Source organism: Ixodes scapularis, unplaced genomic scaffold (genome assembly GCF_016920785.2).
Source record: "Ixodes scapularis isolate PalLabHiFi unplaced genomic scaffold, ASM1692078v2 PGA_scaffold3__209_contigs__length_174095766, whole genome shotgun sequence".
In the NCBI taxonomy this organism is placed as follows: Eukaryota; Metazoa; Arthropoda; class Arachnida; order Ixodida; family Ixodidae; genus Ixodes; species Ixodes scapularis.
The window spans coordinates 97,905,244-97,927,379 of record NW_024609868.1 but is presented as its reverse complement, the minus strand read 5'-3'; the positions used below and the strand labels follow the sequence as shown (position 1 = coordinate 97,927,379).

The 22,136-nt window shown below is 48.1% G+C and overlaps 1 protein-coding gene across 1 annotated transcript; it reads left to right on the top strand.

The window, feature by feature from the left end:
• The first annotated feature begins 395 nt into the window (after positions 1-395).
• LOC121047501 (high-affinity choline transporter 1-like) lies at positions 396-21,679 on the top strand. Its single transcript, XM_042292807.1, has 5 exons — positions 396-585; positions 3,452-3,559; positions 7,642-7,797; positions 21,359-21,507; positions 21,650-21,679. Exons 1-5 carry the CDS (start codon positions 396-398, stop codon positions 21,677-21,679), a joined length of 633 nt encoding a protein of 210 aa, XP_042148741.1.
• Positions 21,680-22,136: the final 457 nt, after the last annotated feature.

The window sequence follows — 22,136 nt, the reverse complement described above, 5'->3', positions numbered from 1 at the left end:
ACTGCTCTGATGATGTAACCGTGTTTGGGACCCCGAGGGTCTGCCTGCATGATCCGCCGCTTGCGGCAGCCAGAATGTATGGGAAAATGGCGGACCTTTTCCTCTAGAGTTAGTATGTATGATCTCTATGATAATCACGGCCGGCGAGAGCATGACACTTGTATGACGTCATCATGTGAAAATCGAGAGACCACTTTTTTTGGACGCGGTAAACACACCATTGGGAGACGCGCGTTCCGCACACCATAGTCGCACGAGGTCCTAAAAACGAGTCGTTCTGAACAATCTCGTGGTATCCTTGCATTCCAATCCAAGCACCTCGATATTGGGCCCCTCCAGTTCAGTTTTGTGGCGGTTCGAGGCCCCCTGCACCGCCGCTCCCGCTTTATTTCGCAATGGCGATCAACGTTCCCGGCCTGGTGGCCGTCCTCCTGTTCTACGTGGTCATTCTTTTGGTCGGAATTTGGGCCGCCCGCAAGGGATACGCGACAGCACCCAACCCTGCTTATGCAGACGCTGCCGGGTCCCACGCAATGCTCGCGGGCAGGAATATCAATCTCTTCGTGGGAGTCTTCACGATGACAGGTTAGTGGTACGCTGACTTTACAACCCCAAGGTGGGATTCAGTTAGGGAGTTACCATCACCCTAAGATGTTGTCGGTTAGGGTGTTGCCGACACATTAGCGAGTTTTAGAATAGGGGGTCCCACAGCTTTGGGTGCCCTAAACAGCTTGGGGCGTCCCACTGCGGATGCGCAGAACTTCTGCGCATGCCCACTGCGATGCCCCGAGTTGTTTGGGGCACCCAAAGCTTTGGGGCCCCCTATTCTAAAACTCACTACTAAGGTGGTACACGTCGCCGTACAACCATAAGGTGTTGTATACGGTGACATGTATACACGGCAACGACTTATTCACTGGTGGCCATATTTCTGTGTACTCCCGCTTAGAACGTGCTAACGGCGAGCTACACAGTTCTTCTGCAACGTGCTCTCCACACCATTAACATTACCGGTCTCAGCAGCCTACTAATGTGAGCCAGTTCAGAGCGTGCGCTCTGAACAGAGCCCTCAAATATGGCGTCCAGGGAATACTAAATTAACTGGATCATGGGAAAGTAGCACCAAGCTCCCCGTATAATCGGCATTCCGGCTCATGAATATAGCAGAGCCGTATATGTAGAGAGTTTGGTCAATGGGAGGTGCGGGCAGAGCTAGGGCGTGCGGTAGACTCGGAAAGAGGGCTTGGCATGCTCTCTTGACCAACCAGAAGGCGAAAAGAATCCCCTAGCGGTGGTAGCGAGAAACAGTTCTGAGCCGATCGATCATCGAAGGTCTTTGTTCGTATATGGTTTTAATAAGTGCGTAGGAGTGAAGTGTAGTAGCTCTTTGTGGTTGAAAATACGGTGCACGTGTTGTTTTCATCATGATCATGCAGAAAGATGTAAGAAACGAATGCGCCGCTCAACTCTGTTTTGCGCGGACAGAGTGTGACCACTCTGACGGCAGATTCCCGGCCCTTGGCGTTTGGCGTACGGATTATGTCGATCGTTCCGCTAGTCGCATTCTTCCGCCATCATTTTGGATGAGCGTGATTGAAACATCACGTGTACCATATTTTCAGCCATCGAGAGTTACTCCAATGCAGTTATCAGGTTTGTTTCTCGCGACCACCACCAGGGTATTATTTCCGGCTTCTGTTTGGTCACATTCGAATTTCTGAAGACGCCCTGGAACACGCCCAGCCCGCTTTCGGCCAATGGCGCCTCCTCATTTGTCTCCTATACTTCCCAACGAATGGCCAAACTCTCTACATATACGGCTCTGGAATATAGCAATTTATCCATGACCTCTATATTCTTGACGAGGTGACCTAAATTCGCTTTTGTCTGATATACCCCAGGAAAAAGCAACTGCGCATGCTCAGAAGGGGTTCCAGAGCCAAACCATAGCCTCCTCTCTACGGAGAAAGCCTGGCACATCGACGACGGAGCCATAGAGCGCGCGGCCGCAGGAAAAAGGAGAGGAGGAGCGCGCCGAACGGTGACCAATATGGTAGCGCAGAGCAGAAAGGGCAGACCTAGACAGCGAGCGCTTGGGCCATGAGCGGCCGCTCCCCGAACCACGCTTGTTTTTGTGTTTTCGTCACCGTCGTTTTCGTACTCCGGGAGAAACGGGCGCGGAGATTCGAAAGGGCACAGGGAGAAACGGGAAAGGGTGGACGTTGAGTTTCTCCTCTCCACGATAGCGACAAGAAAAGAGAGAGAAAAAGAAAGGATTGTTTCTGCGTTTGGCCGCTCGCTCTTTTGTGGCGCTAGCGGACAAGGTTCTCTCCGCTCCCGTTTCTCCGCCCCTCCTTTCCCATTTACGGCGGCCGTCTTTTCACGCGACGCGCCAGGCTTTCTCCGTATAGTTTATTGCCAAACAGACCAGCACGGTAGAGCCTATGAGGCGATTACTGGAATAGGCTTTTAGGTCGGTGACGTTCCGAATTTAAGCGCGAGACACATGCGCGAAAAATCCATCCGATCCGACGTCCGATCCGGCAATGCGACTGCCTGATCCGAAAAATTTGGTCGCTTCAGACGTCGGATCGGCGATCCGACGTGCGTCCAACGCGCCAGATAGTTTCGCACGGCGGACGGATTGTCGGATGCGTCCAGCCAATGACAGCACAGCTAGCGCGAACGTCATGATGACGCACTGAGTCTGGCGGGACGAAGCGAACGGCGAGGGGAAGCCGGAAGCGTGGATCCCGCTGACCTAGGGTGCCTTCATGTGCGCTCTGCTTAGGGTGGAGACATCTGGCCATTTTGTCTCACACTTTTATTTTTATTTTTTGTTCAGAAGCGCGTGAAAGAGCGTGTTCCTGCACGCGTTTGTGGCGCTGACTGTGCTATGGCGACATTTTGTTTTCGTCGATTTCTTTGTATTTTCCCCGTGAGCGCGTGCTGTCGGCATCGGGTACTAAAAAGGGTGGCATCACCCTAAACAGAAGGACATTGAGGCACCCTACGCTGACCCATTCGAGAAATATGGCTTCGGCAAAGAATGCACGCGCTAACGAGAACGAGCTTCTAACTTCGCTCGTGTGAGCGAAACCGTCAATCTAGGACCAGAGATCTGTGAACGCGGCCCTCCGCTGGAGTGCTTGGATCTCCTGGGCGGAGCCGAACGGGTAGTCGTGTCGCGTGCAAGTTCGGAAGCGTGTGTCTCAAACTGTCGCGTGCGGCGATTCGGAGCGGCGTTCGTACTGTCGGATCAGACGTCGGATCGGACGATTCTGCCGTCCATGTGTCTCGCGCTTTACGCGCTAAGTTCGTCGCAGACGCGTGATAAACCGGTTTGAGACATATGTCATTCTATCTGAAGGATCTACACGCTGTGCCATGAAATTGTTAAAAAAAAATATGGCGTCGTATTCATTGACTCGTTGCAACGTCCTTCTTGCAGCAACCTGGGTTGGCGGAGGTTACATTAACGGCACATCCGAGCTTGTCTACACGGCCGGGCTTGTTTGGACTCAAGCCCCCTTTGGCTACGCACTCAGCCTGGTTATCGGTAAGCATTGCCCATCTGTCGCGTTCAAAATCTCTGAAACTTTGATTTCTTCTATTATTGTCTTTAGTCACGAATATACCGGCTGTTTAGAAGGAAAAAGAGCCCTGTCTTTCTCACCTCAAAGCAAAAACTATACACTTCTCCCAGACGCCAAGTTTCCGCCTAAAAGGCAGCTCTAACGGCAGCTCCATCATTCCAAGGTTTCGAAACTCACCATTATGGGATTCAAAAGTTGCGAGCGATTTTAGAAAACTTTCGATGCGAAAATAGCGGACAGCGAAGCCCCCAAACACATAAAGATGAATGGCGTCTTTTTAGCAGAAACGGGTACCCTATTTACCCGTTGAAAACAGAAAAAAAAAAAAAGCTTTTATAAATGTTTTGTTTTCATTGTTTTTCCGATAACGGTATGCTTTGAAATGCTGTCATCTGGTACAGACCACTAGCGCTCCATTTGGGCGGAAACAATATGTTCAAAAAAAAACTTTTTTTTTTTTTTTTTGTTATGAGAGAAACAGGGTCCTCTTTCCTCCCGAGAACACGTACGCGCTGCTTTAAAGTGGAAATTTTTATGCTTGACTCAAAATTGGTTTTGCAGAATAATAGAGAGACCTAAATAAGTGACCCAAATTATGTCCCAAAATTTGTTCTTTCGCAACTTTATTGAATTTCCACATGTGTTCTGAGAGGGTGAGAATCTCTGCTGGCAACACCGAAGACGTAACGTCAAATGTGGCAATAGTTTCCGGCGGGTTACAAGAAGTTGATGATGTGAAATGTAGGCTAAAGCTCACACCAGCAAAAAAGAAAAAAAAAGACAAACTGTTTTGTTGCTTTTTTTAGACTGCCCGCTCGACTTTTCAAGTTAAACAGTGACGTGTCCCCCCCCCCCCCCCCCCCCCCCCCCCCCCGGGTAGGGCGCGTGAAAGCGTTTTTTTCAGGCACAGCCTTCAGTCAGTCAAATTCCGTTGCCATGGAATTTTTTCAGCTCTCAAACTGTTTGCTGCTGAAAAATAACTTTGAAGAACGCTCTAATTCTACTTTTGCTTGTTTTCACGTTAACATAAGAAATATTCGGAAATACTGGGAACAATTTATGGTTATTGTGCGAGAGCTTGATTCGGTTATGGATGCATTCATTATAACCGAAATTAACATTAGGGAAGACAGAGAAACTCTGTTTTGTATTCTAGGACATGAACGTCTTACGGTTCCAAGACCATCTGGTACGGGAGGAGGAACATCCGCTTACGTCAAGTAATGGCTGGTGCACGACTCCGATTACGATAACGATGACCCATTCTGAGCACATGAGTCTGCAGATTAGCCGTCATGATTTTTCCGTCATTCCGATCGCAATATATCGACCCCCAGCAAATAATGTGAACTTGTTTTTAAAAGAATTTGATAAAGCCCTATTACAATCTAGTCCGATAAATCAGTTGTGTTTGGCCGGCGACTTTAATATAAATACGCTAGATTCCTTACGCCCAACTGTTGTGATTATTTAAATTTAATGTCAACCTACGGCATCGAAACCGCTATACAGGCTCCGACCCGAGAAGAATTTTTGGACAACAGTTTAGTGTCTTCATGTATCGACCACATAAATCTTCGTGTTTTCGAGAGTACTGTGAAAGCATCGGTTAGATCGGGAAAATTAGCAGATCACTATTTTATAGCGTGCCAGATAATGTCAAAAAACAAGGAAAAGAGAGCTGATGAAACTAAAAAAACAATAACAATAACCGATGTAGCTAAATTTGATCAAATGGTTGGCAACTATAACTGTGATGGCCTTTTACCTTCGATTGAAGGATCAAAAGTGTACGATAAGTTCATAGAATTATTTTCGCAATTCTCGGGCACGTGTAAAAAAACAGTAGTTATTAAAAGGCGTAATCCGGACTATGTATGGCTCACACCAGAGGTGTTGGCAGCTATAAATTACAAAGATTATCTTAGGAAACGATGTAAACGCTCGCCGACCAATATTGCGCTTAAAGACGAGTTTGAAATCGCCAGGAACAAAGCATGTGCCCTAGCTCGATCGGCTAGGCTTCGACACAGCCAAAAACTTGGGAGCTGACAAATCAGATTCGGGGTGCAACAAAAAAAAGCGCTCAATTGACGAAATGATCGAAAAGTCCTTTGCACCCGTGACACAGAAAACTATTGATGATTTCAACTACTTCTCAAAATGTTTAACGACATCATTGAGTAGGGAGACTGGCCTATAGCAATGAAAACTGCCGTTGTTCGACCACTGTACAAAGGAGGCGCAACTAATGACTTAAAAAACTATCACCCCATATCAATACTGTCCTGCCTTGCGCAGGTGCTAAAAAAACATATCTTAAAAACAATGAGTAGTTTTGTAGAACGTTTTGGTTTATTGTCTGATAATCAGTGCGGCTTTATAGCGGAGCGGGGAGTGCAGGCTTTGTGGGAAGATTTCAGTGACTGCTTGCACACGGGCTTCGATAAGAGTCTTGTCACTCTTACGCTGTGTTCTTGTATCGAAAGCGTTGAACAGCATTAACCATGATACTCTTTGTAAACTATACAAATTAGGATTTAGGGGTTCATTTTTTTCACTTTTAAAAAAGTATCTTTCAGGACGATCCCATGCAGCACCATTTAAATCTCAAAAGAGTAGTAGAACACTCTTAACGGCAGGGGTACCGAGGCTTTGTGTTATCTCCTTTGCTTTTTAATTTATGTGTAAACGATCTCCAAAGTGTTGTCTCAGTTTTCAGAGAAGTTCAATATGCATATGATACGGTTTTAGTCTCCTGGTGATGCGGATTATCATGTGGCGATTCAAAAACTCCAGAATGACCTTGTTTATTCTATGGACTGGTTTCAATCTAATCTTATCAAAGTGAATGCTGTAAAGACCAAACTGGTCTGTTTTAAAAACCTGCTTACGCAAGTCGCACTTTCAGTTCCGATATGGCACTACACAATTCTAAATGCAGATCGTGCAATTTTGAAAGTCTTGAATACGTACAAACGGTCAAATATCTCGGAATATATTTCGACAGTGATTTGGCCTGGAACACATACATGGCACACTTATGCAAAAGATTAAGAAGCGTGTCATGCTCTCTCTATAATATTAAAATGTTTCTTCCTTTCTCCGTTCGTAAAACTTTAGCGCATGCTCTCTCGTATAGTTATTTACGATATAATATAACCCTTTTTTCAGGATGCTCTCTTTCTTGGCGCAACAGAATTAATTCCTTACAGAAAAGTGTTTTGAAAAGTGTTTCTTCCGGTAGGCAAGATACCACGAGTGACAGTATATTTAATAAACTCAATTTGCCGTCCTTTATGTTTTTTTTTTTTGTTTTTTTTTTTTTAAAGAAACGGTGGTCCTCCGACATTTATAGACCTCTGATTTCAAAACGCCCTACATTCAGCAGCGTCCTATGAGGCCATCACTTAGATTTGATATACCCCGTATCAGGACCAAATATGGTGAGCGAACAGGGATATATTATGTACCACAAATTTTGAACAACCTGCCTGATAATATAATGAATTTAACGTCAAAACAAAAGCTAAGAAATCACTTAAAAATCTCGAACAGTGAAATAACGTTCCAGTTGTCTTTTTTGCCTTTCGAATTTTTTTCTTTTTTCTTTTTTTCTTTTTTTTTTTTTTTGTTGTTGTTGTTTTACGCGACATGCCTGCATCTCTGAGATCTCAGTGTTATCATTGTTAATCTACCTATGGTCCAGTTCTATTGGCACTTTATGGATAATATTGTTTTGCTAGAGTGCAATTTTTTTTTCCCCTTTGTTGTTTACTTTGTCAACTGCCGAGCCAGGCACACAAGCCCCCGAGGCTTCACCCGGCTCGTTAATGTGTTTTTTTTTTTTTTGTAAACTTACGTGACAAATAAAAACAATGTTCAATGTTCAATATTCCCCGTTTTCTCAAATAGCCATCTTGAATTTAGAGATAGCAAGCCAGGAAGAGCAAGAACCTGTGTATTCCGAAAATGTGATTTAGGTTTGGTATATCAAGAAACCGCCCGGGCTCCCCTTTCCAAGCAAGGACCTCGATGTGTGCAGGCGGCTACCTCTTTGCCACCAGGATGCGCCAGGCCGGCTACAGGACGATGCTGGACCCGTTCCAGGAGCACTTCGGAAGCCGGATGGGCGGACTCCTCTTCCTTCCCGCCCTCTGCGGAGAGGTCTTCTGGTCGGCCGCCATCTTGGCTGCTCTGGGTCCGTCTTTTCATGCCGTTCCAATTAGAAACCCTCTATAATCACACAGATCTTAAGAAACGAAACTCATGATGGCTCCGCAGCCAATGAGATCGCGTTATTAGCTGATAAGAACGCCGATAAACAAATCGCGAAGCGAACATGAAGCGGAGCGCAAATTCGTCTGCTCCTTGCGAAGGGGTTGCAGCGGCGTCAAAACGCTGAGCTCCGATTGGCTCTGATTGGAAGGATAGTGGGTAGAGCTCAATGCTAGCTGCCTTGAGGTCTACCCACTATCCTTCCAATCAGAGTCAACCAGAGCGTGGCGAGCTCCGAAGTCATGGCAAATCTGCGCAAGAGGCAGACGAATTTGCGCTCCGCATACGCCACGATCTGCGATTCTTTAAGCTGTCTTTGACCAGTCTGTTGAACCGGAACCGAACCGTTAATAGGGAGTTTTCGTAGACCGCGCTACCCCCTCCGCTAAGCGTTCCGCAACGAAGAAGTCGCTACTGCGCCTGCGCGCCGATAGCCTTGACTGTGGAGTTCCCGCTATCGTAGCGGATTGCGGAGGGCCTTGCGGGACTGCGAAAACGATCTACGAAAACTCCCTATTTTTGGCCGAACCGGAACTGAACCGAACCGAAATCTTCGCCGCCAACTTGGAACTGAACCGGAACTAGACCGGGAAAAAATATAACGGCAACCGGTTCAAAACGGTTCACGGTAATTTGTGTTTTAGAGCGCAGCTTTTAGGCACCCTCTTCCGCGTTGAGCGGCGTCGACGTAACCGCGCGCGTTGCATTATGGGACGTCACAGTTCCCCGCTAAATTTAGCAGGGAAACTGAATTGGTTTGGAGGTTATGTGACGACAGTTTTGCCACTAAACATAGCGGGGAAATTGAATGCCCAGTCTTGCATTATGGGACTTCACAGTACTACACACCAATTCAGTTTCCACGCGAAATTTAGCGGGGAATGAAATTGGTGTTGAGGTCACGTGAAGTCCCTATCGAAACACCGAAATTCAAGAGACCGAATTATGAAAAGGCCGAACGTCAGTACGCCGAAAAATTTAAATGCCGGAAAATCAAAATGCCGAATCATCAAAATGCCGAAAAGACATAACGCCGAAAACCACGTGAAAAATAAATGACGCGCTTTGTGACTACCACTTGTTCGTTTTCCGCCAGATCACTTTCCACTGACACGAGCCTGTATAACTCGTTCTGCAAAGGCACCATGTATCAATAAATTAAACTAATGTAAATATTCGTGCTCTTTTTTTGTGTTTTTTTTTATTTGTCGTTATGCTACGCATATCAGAGCTCTTATTGGTCACAAGGAAAAAAAACAGCGCTGCCCAGCGCTCAGAGTACAAGAGCAGCAGCCATGTACAGCAGTAATCATTTCATTGACTCCGAGGGAAATGGACGGAGACGCGGCAGTGTCGTGCTCCCAGAAGGGAAAAGCAAAACTTAGCTGCAAAGACGGTTATGTTTACGTGCTTGACAAGAAAGTAGGTTCTAGACACTATTGGAGGCACGAGAAGCGAGGCGAAGGCAACGCTAAAGTGATTACCGACCTTCCTGTAGAAGGTACCATTCAGGGATAGGCAAAATACATGCAAATATGTATCAAAATACGAATACAAAATACTTCATAAAAAATGTATTTAATTACAAATCTAATTACATTTCCAAAAAAGCATTTAAAGGAGCTACGCAACAATTTTTGTACTTTGTGCAAATACCGCTTAAAACGGATCCCTAACGTTAATGACCTATGAAACACGCGTTCGTTTTTCACCCCACGCAATAGAAGTCCCAGAAAAAAATTAAAGAAAAACGAGCAGCGTTCACCCCCTCAACTCGCAGCCAGAACAAGCGGCCACGTGATCTGGAGCCGATTATATGCCGCCAGTGTTGATCATAGCCACGCGCTGGGGTTGGCAAAGCGCAGGACACGCGCTGAGTTCCAGACATTGTTATGGCTCGGCTGTTGTCGTCGTTGCAGCGATTGGACACGGGTCACAACCCGAATGCTTCTCGAGCTAGCAATTGTCACGAGCCCAAGTCGATTGCCCACGCAATGCTCGGGTCCAATCTATGAACCGCATTCAAATATCGTCACTTGGGTGTACTGCGATCCCCGAGTTACGTCATCAAATTTTGCAAAGGAGAGATTGAATGAAAATGATCGTTTTTGTCCTTGAAATTACACCGCAACAAAGGAGTTTCTGGGCCAATGGCGTTGCGTGTGAGTATCCTTGAGTCCCAGGTGTGCCAGTAAGCTCGTGTAGAGAGAAAGACATCCCAATTGAATATCGTTGCACAGCTCCTTTAAGTACAAGATACAAATACAACCAAATGTATTTGGTCTCCTCCAAATACTTTTCCAAATACATTCCTCGAAATTTGCGTCAGTGACTTTAGGGCACCTGCAACGGGTTTCTGGGTATCTCATATTAATTTTGCATCGCACACACGGGAGTTAGTGTGCGATAGTAACGTAATAGAAATATAATCACAAAAAAAAATGCAATCAGCTTGGACGTAAAAGGTGAAAAAAGTACAGAGGCCAGATTCATAAAAACCCTCTTACCTACGACAACTTAGCTACGAAGTTCGTAAAGTTACGATCATCGTAAGATGAGGCGAGAACGGTATTTACAAACGCGTTCTTAAGTGAGAGGAGGGAAGTTACGACCTCTTACGGAGAAACGATGACTTCCGGTGCTGTTGCTATGGCAACGGCGTCTTCGGCAAAACGAACAACCAAGTAGAGAGCTTGGCATAGTTCGGAGCACGTGGATTTTTAATAACAAACACAGGCTAACCACTCGTTGATAGACAGCTCTGTGTATGTCCTGTCCTGTCTGTGTGTAAATGTGTAGTGTTCAAGCTGATTCTCATAAACACGGGCGACCTTTCCACCACCGCTTGTCCGTGCAGTGGTATATCGACGCTAACACGATTTAAACGCTTCGTTGACTGCTACAAACTCGATCGCTACGAAGTCAACACAACTGTCATCGTTGGTAAAAGCCCCGTGCCAGTCGTTTGCAGAGTGACGTAGAAGGAAACAAACCGCCGCGGCGTTTCTCGCGGCCTCGGAAATGTAGGAGTGAGCCGACGTTAAAAAAGATACGTTTGAACTAGGAGAGTGTCAGCAATAGTCACGCAAATACCTGTTTCTCACTCGGAGCGGACGCGTGCGTTTGATCGAAGTGCTGGATTCAGACTGCGTTTCGGTAAGCGCTTCGGGACCGATCTTCTACGATTGCAACTCGATACTGACGTGACACTCGGCAAAGAAAGGTTGGACCGGCATCACGTAGCTCCCACAAACTGATACAGCTCGACAGTTAAAAATGGCATACTAATAACAAAGTGTACATACCGTGTTGTGAAGGTAATCCATACGGCGTTTATTTGAGCTGTATATCACACAAAACAAGGAGATAGAATCGAGGAGTCCCTTTTCGACGACAGCGTTCGTCACCGCTGCCTCGGAAAACAAGGTGATCGAGATGATAAGGGGAATCGGTTGACCTCTGAAATTTAGTTCAGCTATCAAACTATTCATACGGGGAGGGTCCACAAGGGTCGCGCGGGCATATTCCATTCAGCAAGCCAGCCGGTCGTGGGCAGACGGTCTTGGCCAAGGACCGTCTGAGCAATGCTGCGCCGGAACGGGTCGGAGTGCCTGCTAGGCCTATATATTCTGCCGAGCTCGCTTGGTCGGTGGGATCGTCGCCTTTGTTGCCTTTTCCGGGTGTCTGTGGATCCAGCGTTCATGTTCGTCGTGGACGGTTTCAAGTACTTCTTCATTTTTTTCTTGCTGCTTGAAGTCGGGACGCGCAAGAAGAGCAGGTAGAAAAATAAATGTCCGTTGGGTCGCGACCGAGCAACTGAGCGACGTTGTCGGCCATGTTAATTTGATCGTAGAAAGTGCGTAAGACAGCTTCGGAGCTGTCGTAGGATTTTGTCGTAACCTGCGCAAAAGCTACGACAATTTTGTTTCGAGAATACGGATTTTCTCTCAAATTTGTTGTACGCATTTTTTTCGTCGTAAGTTCGCTTTGAGAATCCGGCCTCAGAGCTTCAAGGAGCCTTTTTTGTCGATTACATCTTGGTATAGACCAACAAAGAACCGAGACGACCAAGACGCGCAGCACTAGCTAGAGAATCTTCGATTGTTGCAACTTGCACCAGTTACGAAAATCTAGACGACCCGCGCATTTAGAATGTTCCAGGCGAAAATGCGGATGGAAATCAGGCTGGAAAGCATCACAAGTTGTCACAGGCACTTATTAGCCAGTCTGCCTGTGAACGTCGATTTCGTCACTATTCTTGCCCTGGACTAGCACCGTAATCACAAAGTCACTAAACGCTTGTGCTTGATTGAGAGACACTGCATACGGTACAGAACGTAGTTTTCTTCCTGCTCTGGACAGTGACAATAAATTTGAGGGATGTATTTTCGCCCACAAAATTGTATTTAATTACAATTGTATTTGAAATACCCACATTTTAGTGTTTAATACATACGTCAAATACATTACACAATTTGTAATTAAATACAAATGCAAAATACACAAAGTATTTTAAATACTGCCCATCTCTGGTACCATTGAGTACCTTCTACAGGAAGGTCGACAATCACTCTAGCATTGCATTCGCCTCGCTTCTCGCGCCTCCAATAGTGTCTAGAACCTACTTTCTTGTCAAGCAGGTAAACATAACCGTCTTTGCAGCTAAGTTTTGCTTTTTCCTTCTGGGAGCACGCCACAACCGCGTCTCCGTCCATTTCCCTCATCTCGAAGACAGTGACCCACGCAAGCCATGATCCGGATATCTGAGTTACAGTTCTTCGTACTCAAGAACGGATCAAAGCTCTGGCGGCGGCCTTGGGCGAGTCACAAATACACAATTCACGGTTATCCTCATGGCCATGTGTTCACTTTTGTTTACTGCCTAATGACTCGACGAACCCAGATGGCGTACGAGGCGCTCTTCAAAGAAGTGTTGAACTTCGCCGCAGATATGAGACTTGCACGAAATCCAAAAACTGTGAGTATACAGACTTCGAACTGGCAGCAACCGATGCTATTCGGTAGTTGCTCCCGTCGTCGGGTTGCGTGGTTGTCTGTTCCGCTTATGCCAATCAGTATGGAGGAGAGTGCAGCACCTAGGACTATCAGTGTCCAACAAGAATGATGTAGGTGGCTTCGCCATCAAGGTGAGGCAGCTTGCACCCCTTCGTTATTGCTTACCAAAGAAGTAAAAGATTCCTATGCGTCCTTGAAACCATTTTTCCCGCAAAAAGCCTCTGACATGCTGCGATGGTGGGGGACAACTACCTGCTTGGGCAATCACGCCGCCGTGTTGCCGGAGGTAACACCGCCGTGATCATACGAAATCCACCGTATTCCCGCCATTCCTCTTGAATGTGCTTGCCCTCGCTCAGAACGGATTTCCGAGGAACAACAACGCCGTTGAGGCATGGCACCGACAATGGGAGATATTGGTTGGCGGACACCATGTAAGCGTCTTTCGGTTCATCACCACCATGAAAAGGGAGCAAGCTAGAGTCGAAGACGACATCGAGGGAGCGATTAGGGGCCAACTCCGCCGCTCACAAAGCAAGAAGCAACATTTGCGCTAAAATCGCTTGGCAGCTGCTCTGGGCACCCGGGACAATGTCGACGTTCTAAGCTTTCTTCGAGGAATTGCAAACAACTTATCTGTCTGAAATGCAATGAACAAGAAATCGCTCTGCTATGCGACGAGATATGCAGGAATATATTTTTCCTCTTTCGAAGGCTTAAACCATGCGAGGGGAAGCTATACTCGGGGACAACCTGTTATGGCTATTAGAAAAGAGGGCAAAAGCGCGTGCATATCGGCCGGCGGAACCTCTCCCCTAACTTTGATCACATTGCCAAGAAAATTTATCTTGCCAAGAAACTTTATCTTTCACTATAACTAGGTGATGCCAGTATTTTAATGTCTCCATGTTTTGAGTTTTTGCTTTCCTTAATTTTCGGCTTTTTGTATTTTCGAATTTTTGCATTTCCGTTGTTTTAAACTTCGGCATTCCGATACTTCGGCATTTATAATGCCACCCGGTCACGTGACGTCAATAGACCTTATGCGAAACTGCTTGGTGGTCTGACAACACTGAGAGCATCGCCATTTTAATGTTGGCAAGCTTTGTCGGTGCCGAAGCACTGTGGAGGCATCGGAGACTACCGTGCGGGCAGTGTGCGATAGCGCGGCAGCTGTTTTCCGCTTTCTGACCCTGAAATGTGGACGAACTGTTTAAAGAACTGTGTGTCCACATTGCATGCGCTCTGTGTCCATTTCGCGGTGAGCTCGGACGAGTTGCTGGCTCGGAGGGGTTCGGAGGCGCACTGCTGACACACTAGTGACAGATGCCACATTCTAATTTACTTTTGTGACTTTCTTGGTTTTTTTTTTTTTTTTCTTTCTTTCTTTTTTTGCGACCGGAGAGAAAATCGCTTTTACCTGCCTGCTCTCTCAAAAACTGGCAGGTAGTCAAGAAAAACACGAAGGACCGTTTCAGCTCATGATGTCCGCGATAGTACAGTCGAGTGCGGTTGGCACGCGATCGCACGCGGTTCGGTCGCGAGCATTTGTCGACCTATCTTCCCTCGGTAGCCGAGGGCTCACGGCTCACATCTATTTCTCTAAGCTCGGGGCAGAGAACAACGAGGAAACAGCGACATGTACTCCTCGCCCAGCTTAAGCCTTCTGGTCGGCCTCACGACCGTCGGCCAGTGCGATCACATCCAAATCGCTCCTGCCACCGAACACACGACGTAGTATAGTGTTTGCATGTGTGGAACACAAAGTAATAAAGACTCGTAACCATCCCCCCCCCCCCCCCCCCCCCCCAAACCTTGCGAGTGTACCGGCTTTGACAAGAACGGGGGCTAGTCTCTCTAAAGCATGTAACTCAGCCGCGAGGTCGTCCAGCACGGAAAAAACATCATGTTTCCGGCCTTACATTGCAGTAAGAGCTGCTACTCCGCCTGTACATTCATTCAGTTAGGGAGACTTCATTGTCACCGTGCAAGCACAATTCCCCGTGCACCGTTAAAAGAATGCTGAACCGAAATCTGGATTCCCCAAAACACGGCCGCAAAAGCGTGCAGAGGGATGCTACAAACACCAAAACATCACTTATACAGCGACATCTCGAACGGATGACCCTCTTTTCTTTAAAAAAAGAAAAAAGGAGGCTTATTTGACAGGTATGTTGACGTCTCGTCGAGAGGGAGGGGCAACGGCCTCGCGTCTTCCCCGCCTCACCACCTTGAGGGGGCCAAGCGAAGAGAAGAGGAAACGAGATATGTTGACGTCACGCGCCTAGTCAGCCTCGTTCAATCTCGACCTCTTTTTCCAAAAATGCGGCCGTCCATTCGAGGTATCGCCTTACGAGTAGTGTAGTAGGGATTGTAGCGTTCCGCCTACAGCTCCTGTATTGTTTTCTGAAATCCAAATGTCGGTTCACCATGCCTTTCTTTAAAGACCCTACCTCAGCGTGCCTGCAAACACTCGGACCGGTAGACGACCAGCATGCCGCGACTTCACGAACCGCTTCTTCAGCTGTTTCCGTCTGCTCCGTTTACCGACAAAAATCAAACTTCGTGCCACATACCTTGTTTCCGTTGCTGTACGTGATTCCGCGTTGTTTGCTGAACGGCACGCAGCAGTGTACACGTATCTTACCGGCAACGAACGGAACGGTAGCATACGCACGCAGACCCGACCAACTCCGCTTCTCGCTAAAGTTAAAATGGCGCAGGAGCTTCTTTTTGCGTTCACCAGATGGCGCAGCTAATTTCGCATAAAGTCTTTCAAACTAAATTTGTTCATAGGTAACACGATAAAAGTCATATGACGTAATTTTCGCCGCTAAGTTTAGCGACAAAATTGAACTGGTGTTGAGGTCACGTGGCATCAATTTTCCAGCAAAATTTACCGGGGAAGTTGGGAGATGGGAGGGTATGGAGGAGGAGGAGGGGAGGAGGAGGAGGAGCAGATGGTACGCAGGAGGAGAGTGAGGGCAGAGAGGAGGAGGAGGATGAGAGTGCACGAAGGAGGAGGAGGGGAGGAGGAGGAGCAGATGGTACGCAGGAAAAGAGTGAGGGCAGAGAGGAGGAGGAGGATGAGAGGGCACGAAGGAGGAGGGGAGGAGGAGGAGAGTGAGGGCAGAGAGGAGGAGGATGGGAGGGCACGAAGGAGGAGGAGGGGAGGAGGAGGAGCAGATGGTACGCAGGAGGAGAGTGAGGGCAGAGAGGAGGAGGAGGATGAGAGGGCACGAAGGAGGAGGAGGGGAGGAGGAGGAGCAGATGGTACGCAGGAGGAGAGTGAGGGCAGAGAGGAGGAGGAGGATGAGAGGGCACGAAGGAGGAGGAGGGGAGGAGGAGGAGCAGATGGTATGCAGGAGGAGAGTGAGGGCAGAGAGGAGGAGGAGGATGAGAGGGCACGAAGGAGGAGGAGGGGAGGAGGAGGAGCAGATGGTACGCAGGAGGAGAGTGAGGGCAGAGAGGAGGAGGAGGATGAGAGGGCACGAAGGAGGAGGAGGGGGAGCAGATGGTACGCAGGAGGAGAGTGAGGGCAGAGAGGAGGAGGAGGATGAGAGGGCACGAAGGAGGAGGAGGGGAGGAGGAGGAGCAGATGGTACGCAGGAGGAGAGTGAGGGCAGAGAGGAGGAGGAGGATGAGAGGGCACGAAGGAGGAGGAGGGGAGGAGGAGGAGCAGATGGCACGCAGGAGGAGAGTGAGGGCAGAGAGGAGGAGGAGGATGAGAGGGCACGAAGGAGGAGGAGGGGAGGAGGAGGAGCAGATGGTACGCAGGAGGAGAGTGAGGGCAGAGAGGAGGAGGAGGATGAGTGGGCACGAAGGAGGAGGAGGGGAGGAGGAGGAGCAGATGGCACGCAGGAGGGGAGTGAGGGCAGAGAGGAGGAGGAGGATGAGAGGGCACGAAGGAGGAGGAGGGGAGGAGGAGGAGCAGATGGTACGCAGGAGGAGTGAGGGCAGAGAGGAGGAGGAGGAGGATGAGAGGGCACGAAGGAGGAGGAGGGGAGGAGGAGGAGCAGATGGTACGCAGGAGGAGAGTGAGGGCAGAGAGGAGGAGGAGGATGAGAGGGCACGAAGGAGGAGGAGGGGAGGAGGAGGAGCAGATGGTACGCAGGAGGAGAGTGAGGGCAGAGAGGAGGAGGAGGATGAGAGGGCACGAAGGAGGAGGAGGGGAGGAGGAGGAGCAGATGGCACGCAGGAGGAGAGTGAGGGCAGAGAGGAGGAGGAGGATGAGAGGGCACGAAGGAGGAGGAGGGGAGGAGGAGGAGCAGATGGTACGCAGGAGGAGAGTGAGGGCAGAGAGGAGGATGAGGATGAGAGGGCACGAAGGAGGAGGAGGGGAGGAGAAGGAGCAGATGGTACGCAGGAGGAGAGTGAGGGCAGAGAGGAGGAGGAGGATGAGAGGGCACGAAGGAGGAGGAGGGGAGGAGGAGGAGCAGATGGTACGCAGGAGGAGAGTGAGGGCAGAGAGGAGGAGGAGGATGAGAGGGCACGAAGGAGGAGGAGGGGAGGAGGAGGAGCAGATGGTACGCAGGAGGAGAGTGAGGGCAGAGAGGAGGAGGAGGATGAGAGGGCACGAAGGAGGAGGAGGGGAGGAGGAGGAGCAGATGGTACGCAGGAGGAGAGTGAGGGCAGAGAGGCGGAGGAGGATGAGAGGGCACGAAGGAGGAGGAGGGGAGGAGGAGCAGATGGTACGCAGGAGGAGAGTGAGGGCAGAGAGGAGGAGGAGGATGAGAGGGCATGAAGGAGAAGGAGATGAGGGAGGGTACGGAAGAAAAGGAGGGGAGGATACGGAGGAAGAGCTAGGGTACGAACGGCAAGAGGACACGGAAGAAAAGGAGGGTCCGGAACCAGTATGTGAGGAAAGTGATATCTCTATCTGTACACATATTTTTTTTTCTCAAATTGTTTAGCATGGTATCGCAAAATCAAAATGCCTGAAGAGCTGCGCTCTAATTTTGCATTACTGAGATTTGTAAACGTCTTTCATTTTTTTTTGTATTACAAAATAAATGTTTGAGAAATACAAATAGGCAGCTGGGGGGTATTTCTGACACGAATCCCCCGTGTCAGGTTGTCGGGTCCACAACGTGACGATGGAGCATTCTGCTTTTAACTAAGAGGGAATAAGTGTGCACGCGAGCTGGTGTAACGTAGTCATGTCTTAACCGGAACTCGAGTAAGGAAGAACTGGATAATGCCTTCCGTTCTTTGGGTGCGCGCTAAACACATTCACGTCCTGCGACGTTAGAATTGAAAACAAGCAGAAAATATCAGACACTGGCAAAACATTTGAAGTTACAGCTTTTATCAACAAGCATCGAACCAAAGCTTTCCTCGGCTCTGTGAAGTTCCGACAAAGTGGATTCTGTCAAAACTGTTAACCCGCAGCTCATGGTGCCATACTTATCGCCAGCACCAAACACCAGTTCAATTCTTCTTACGTCGTTCTAAAAACAAATATATAAACATATATATATTTCGCCCCGACGTTCATTTTTACGAGCGGTTAAGGCCCTTACACACTCTTGCCACCTTTTAAAACTTGATGGCTTGAAACCTCTTACAACAAGAGGACACACTGGCGCCATCTATTGGGTAGCAGTGTAAACTTGGCGGTCCGGGATATTTTCTATTTCTCTCTCACATTATCCTCGCTTTCTAGGTTCGAAAAACTTTTTCCAACGTTGTAAAGAAGCCTTTCTTATAGGTATTATGCACATTTGACCTCGGGAATCCCGCAAAACCTCAGCTCTTGTGAAATACAGTTCCAGGGTAATCGCATAGAAAGCGCCAGAATGCCAGTGTGTTCCCTCGTCCTAAAAAATTTTAAGAGGTTTTAACAAGTCTCAGTCTTTCTCGGTCGTACTCTGCTGCAAGAGTGTGAACGGGCCTTTCGAAACATTCAAAACGCAAAGAATAATGTATGTGGTCTGTGAAAGGTGGGTATTTTTATGATTTCCTATGCCGGGAAGCTTTATCGGGCATCTGTTTTCTGGCTTCTCTCAACACGTTTGCGCGTGCGGGTGATGTTTTGAACGTTGAACAAGAATCCTCGCACGGAGCAGAAAGCATAAAGCAGTACTTATTGAAAATCGCACTATATTACATGGCATTCAAATTATTTTGACGGTTCATGCACGGGGACTTACTGATTCAGTGCTACTCCGTAGTTCTTGCCATTTCTCTTGGTTTTCCAGATGGCCTTCATAAGTTTGGCACGTTAACCCCCATGCTGAAAAGCACCAACCTCGTGTTCGCGCTAAGAGTGTCCGACACTGCACATAAAGACATGTAGTACGAAGCCGTTTCAGCACCATTTTGTAATGCAATGAATTTGAAAGAAAAACGCCGTAAATGACCAATTTTTCCCTCTCTCTGACTGAGAAAGGTCCCAAGATACCTATACGCCTCGCAAGTGGGCTCATTTTCGTCTTCTGCGCATCAGAAAGGAAGTAGCGGTGACGTCAGAACGCCGAGCCCTGATTGGCTGATCGCGACCCCCTATCTGAGCGTCGTCTGCTCCTTTGCGACGTCGTCTGCTCGCAACGTCGTCTGCGTCTGTCTTACGTTTCCTGCGAATTTCGGAAGTGCAGGTCTTCACGAGCGAGCTCGACTTCGCCTTTCAGAGAGGGCAGACGAAGTAACTCGAGCGGTACGTTGTTTTTGTCTAACAACTAGCAGACGCGCATCATGGGAGGGAAGTCAAACGACTCACTGGCCAGGTGTCCCGAAAAGCCGAGGTTTGTTTGCTCAGAACCGAGAGTAAGCGTGTTAGTGCCCGCAAGTTCCCTCCCAAATACTTTTTCCCTCCTTTCGTGTGCGGCGAGACCCCTCATTCTTTAACGGTGTCGGCGGGTTGGCGCAGTTAACGTCGTATGCTTTACGTCTGCTAGTCAAAGTGATGGCTGCTTTACCTTTCCCGCGTCTGTCGCAGATTCACCGCTTTTTCACCGGCGAGAGTCACCGTTGCCTCGGGAAACAAGGAGATAAAAAGAGGAAGAAAGTGACCTCTTAATCTAAAATTGAGGTCAGTGATCAAAGTATAATACGGGAAGGTTTCACAAGGGTCGCTCGGGCATATTCCATTCAGCACGCCAGCGGGTCGTGGGCAGACGGCCGCCGAGTCGCGGAGTGCCTGCTAGGCCTGACTGCCGTACTCGCTTGGTCGTGTTCGGTGTACTCGTGGCCGTTGGAGCTTTTCACGGGTGTTTGTGCATCCTGCGTTCTTGTTCGTCAGAATCTGTTTCAAGTGATTTTTACTTTTTTCTTGCTGCTTGGAGTCGGGACGCGTGAGAAGCGCACGTAGAAAAATAAACGTCCGTGGGTCGCTGCGACCGCGACGCTGTCGGCCATGCTGATTTGATCGTGAGAAGTGCGTAAGACAGCTTCGGAGCTGTCGTAGGATTTCGACGTAACCTGCGCAAAACTTACGAAAATTTCGTTTCGTGAATAGGAATTTGTTCTTAAGTTTTGTCTTACGCACATTTTTTGCGTAAGATCGTTTCGTAAATCTGGCCTCTGCACTTCCGAAAGTCGCAGGAAAGGTAAGACAGACGCAGACGATGTTGCGAGCAGACGACGTTGCAAAGGAGCAGACGACGCTCAGATAGGGGGTCGCCATCAGCCAATCAGGGCTCGGCGTTCTGACGTCACCGCTACCCCCTGCGCAAGAAGCAGACGAACTTGCCCTCCGCATAGTACGTACAAATTATTCGGGATATTTGCTCTTATAATCGAGCACAGGGAGAAAATGCACTCACTTTTCTCCACTGGTTGCTGTCTGCTTCAATTTGCGACAGCACTCTAGCGCCAGTTAAACCTCTGGCGTACATTATAATAACTTTTTTCTTTATTTATTTCTTTGTTTGGATTTTCTCCAGTAATACGGGGAAGGGAGGCAGGGGCAAAAGGGATTCCTGCCTGACGGGGCCCTCGCGCTACAGTTCAGAGCAGCACGCACGAGTACATTGCAAATAGCAATACAATGAAAATAAAATAGCACTAAAATTGGAAGCAGAAATAACAGTAGCACTTGTCACAGCCTTCAGTTGTTATAAAAAGTAACAGTCTGAACGGCAAGAAGAGACATGAAAATAAATGGTCTCAACCTTCTGGAGACGCGACGTCGTGTCAGCGCCGCCATGTCTTTCTTTTGTACATTTTTTTTTTTGTAGCTAGCAAAGATTTTTTTTTAAGCATTTCGGAGTGTTTTTATTTTTTATTTTATTTCGTGTTTGTGTGTGTGTGGGGGGGGGGGGGGGGGGGGTTCACGGTTGCGCTGTGTGGCCAGTGAAGCTTGCGGTGCAGGTGTTTAGCGGCCGGCCAACTAGGCCAAAATTCTTTTGGACCTTGGCACGCTTCACCCACTTTCTTCTGTGCTAAATCAAAGCTAGCTTCAGTAAGATGCAATTCTCCATTTAAAACAAAAGCTCTTTACTCATAAGGAAGTGTGCTCTCTCGCTCAGGCGCCACCATCGAGGTGATCTTGGAGTGGGACCGCACGCAGTCCATCATCTTATCTGCCGTCGTCGCCCTCCTCTACACCATGGCGGGAGGACTGTACTCCGTCGCTTACACAGACGTCGTTCAGTTGTTCGCCATATTCTTCGGACTGGTACGTACGGGTATAGCGTTGCGAGTCCGGTCCGCATCAACAGCTCCGGAAGTTAATTCGGCCTCTGACACGAAATGCGGAAAGCCCTCGCAGCCGGAAAGTAGAAAGGGCCAGCAACAAAGAAGTCATTTGTGGCGAGCAGATAGCCTCGCGCATTGGCGTTCGAGCGTGACCGAGTGCATTGTGCCAACACCACCAAGGATAGACGAAGCCTGTGTACTAGAGTTCTGACGTCAACGCACTGAGATCGAGCCAAGCACAGATAATTAAACCTCGAATAAAATCGATGTACGGCAACATATTAGATAAACATATTTTAGCCGGCAAATATCGCCAAACAATGGTACGGCAATTAGCAAGACACTGTAATTACACATAATAATTAAATTTTACGTTATTTTTTTATATAAATATTCCATTAGCTTTGAACACATGTCGGGCCTTGGTTGCGACGTCAGTAAATAAAAAAGTGGAGATTTCTTTTTTTATGACCACCAAAAACATCAGGAGATCCCTCAGAATAGAAAAAAAAATATATCGATTAAAACGAAAATGAAGAGGCACGTATGCTGCCTACCGTTTCATGATGCCATCCAAAACGCATCTAGCACGGGTTGGCCGTACCACAG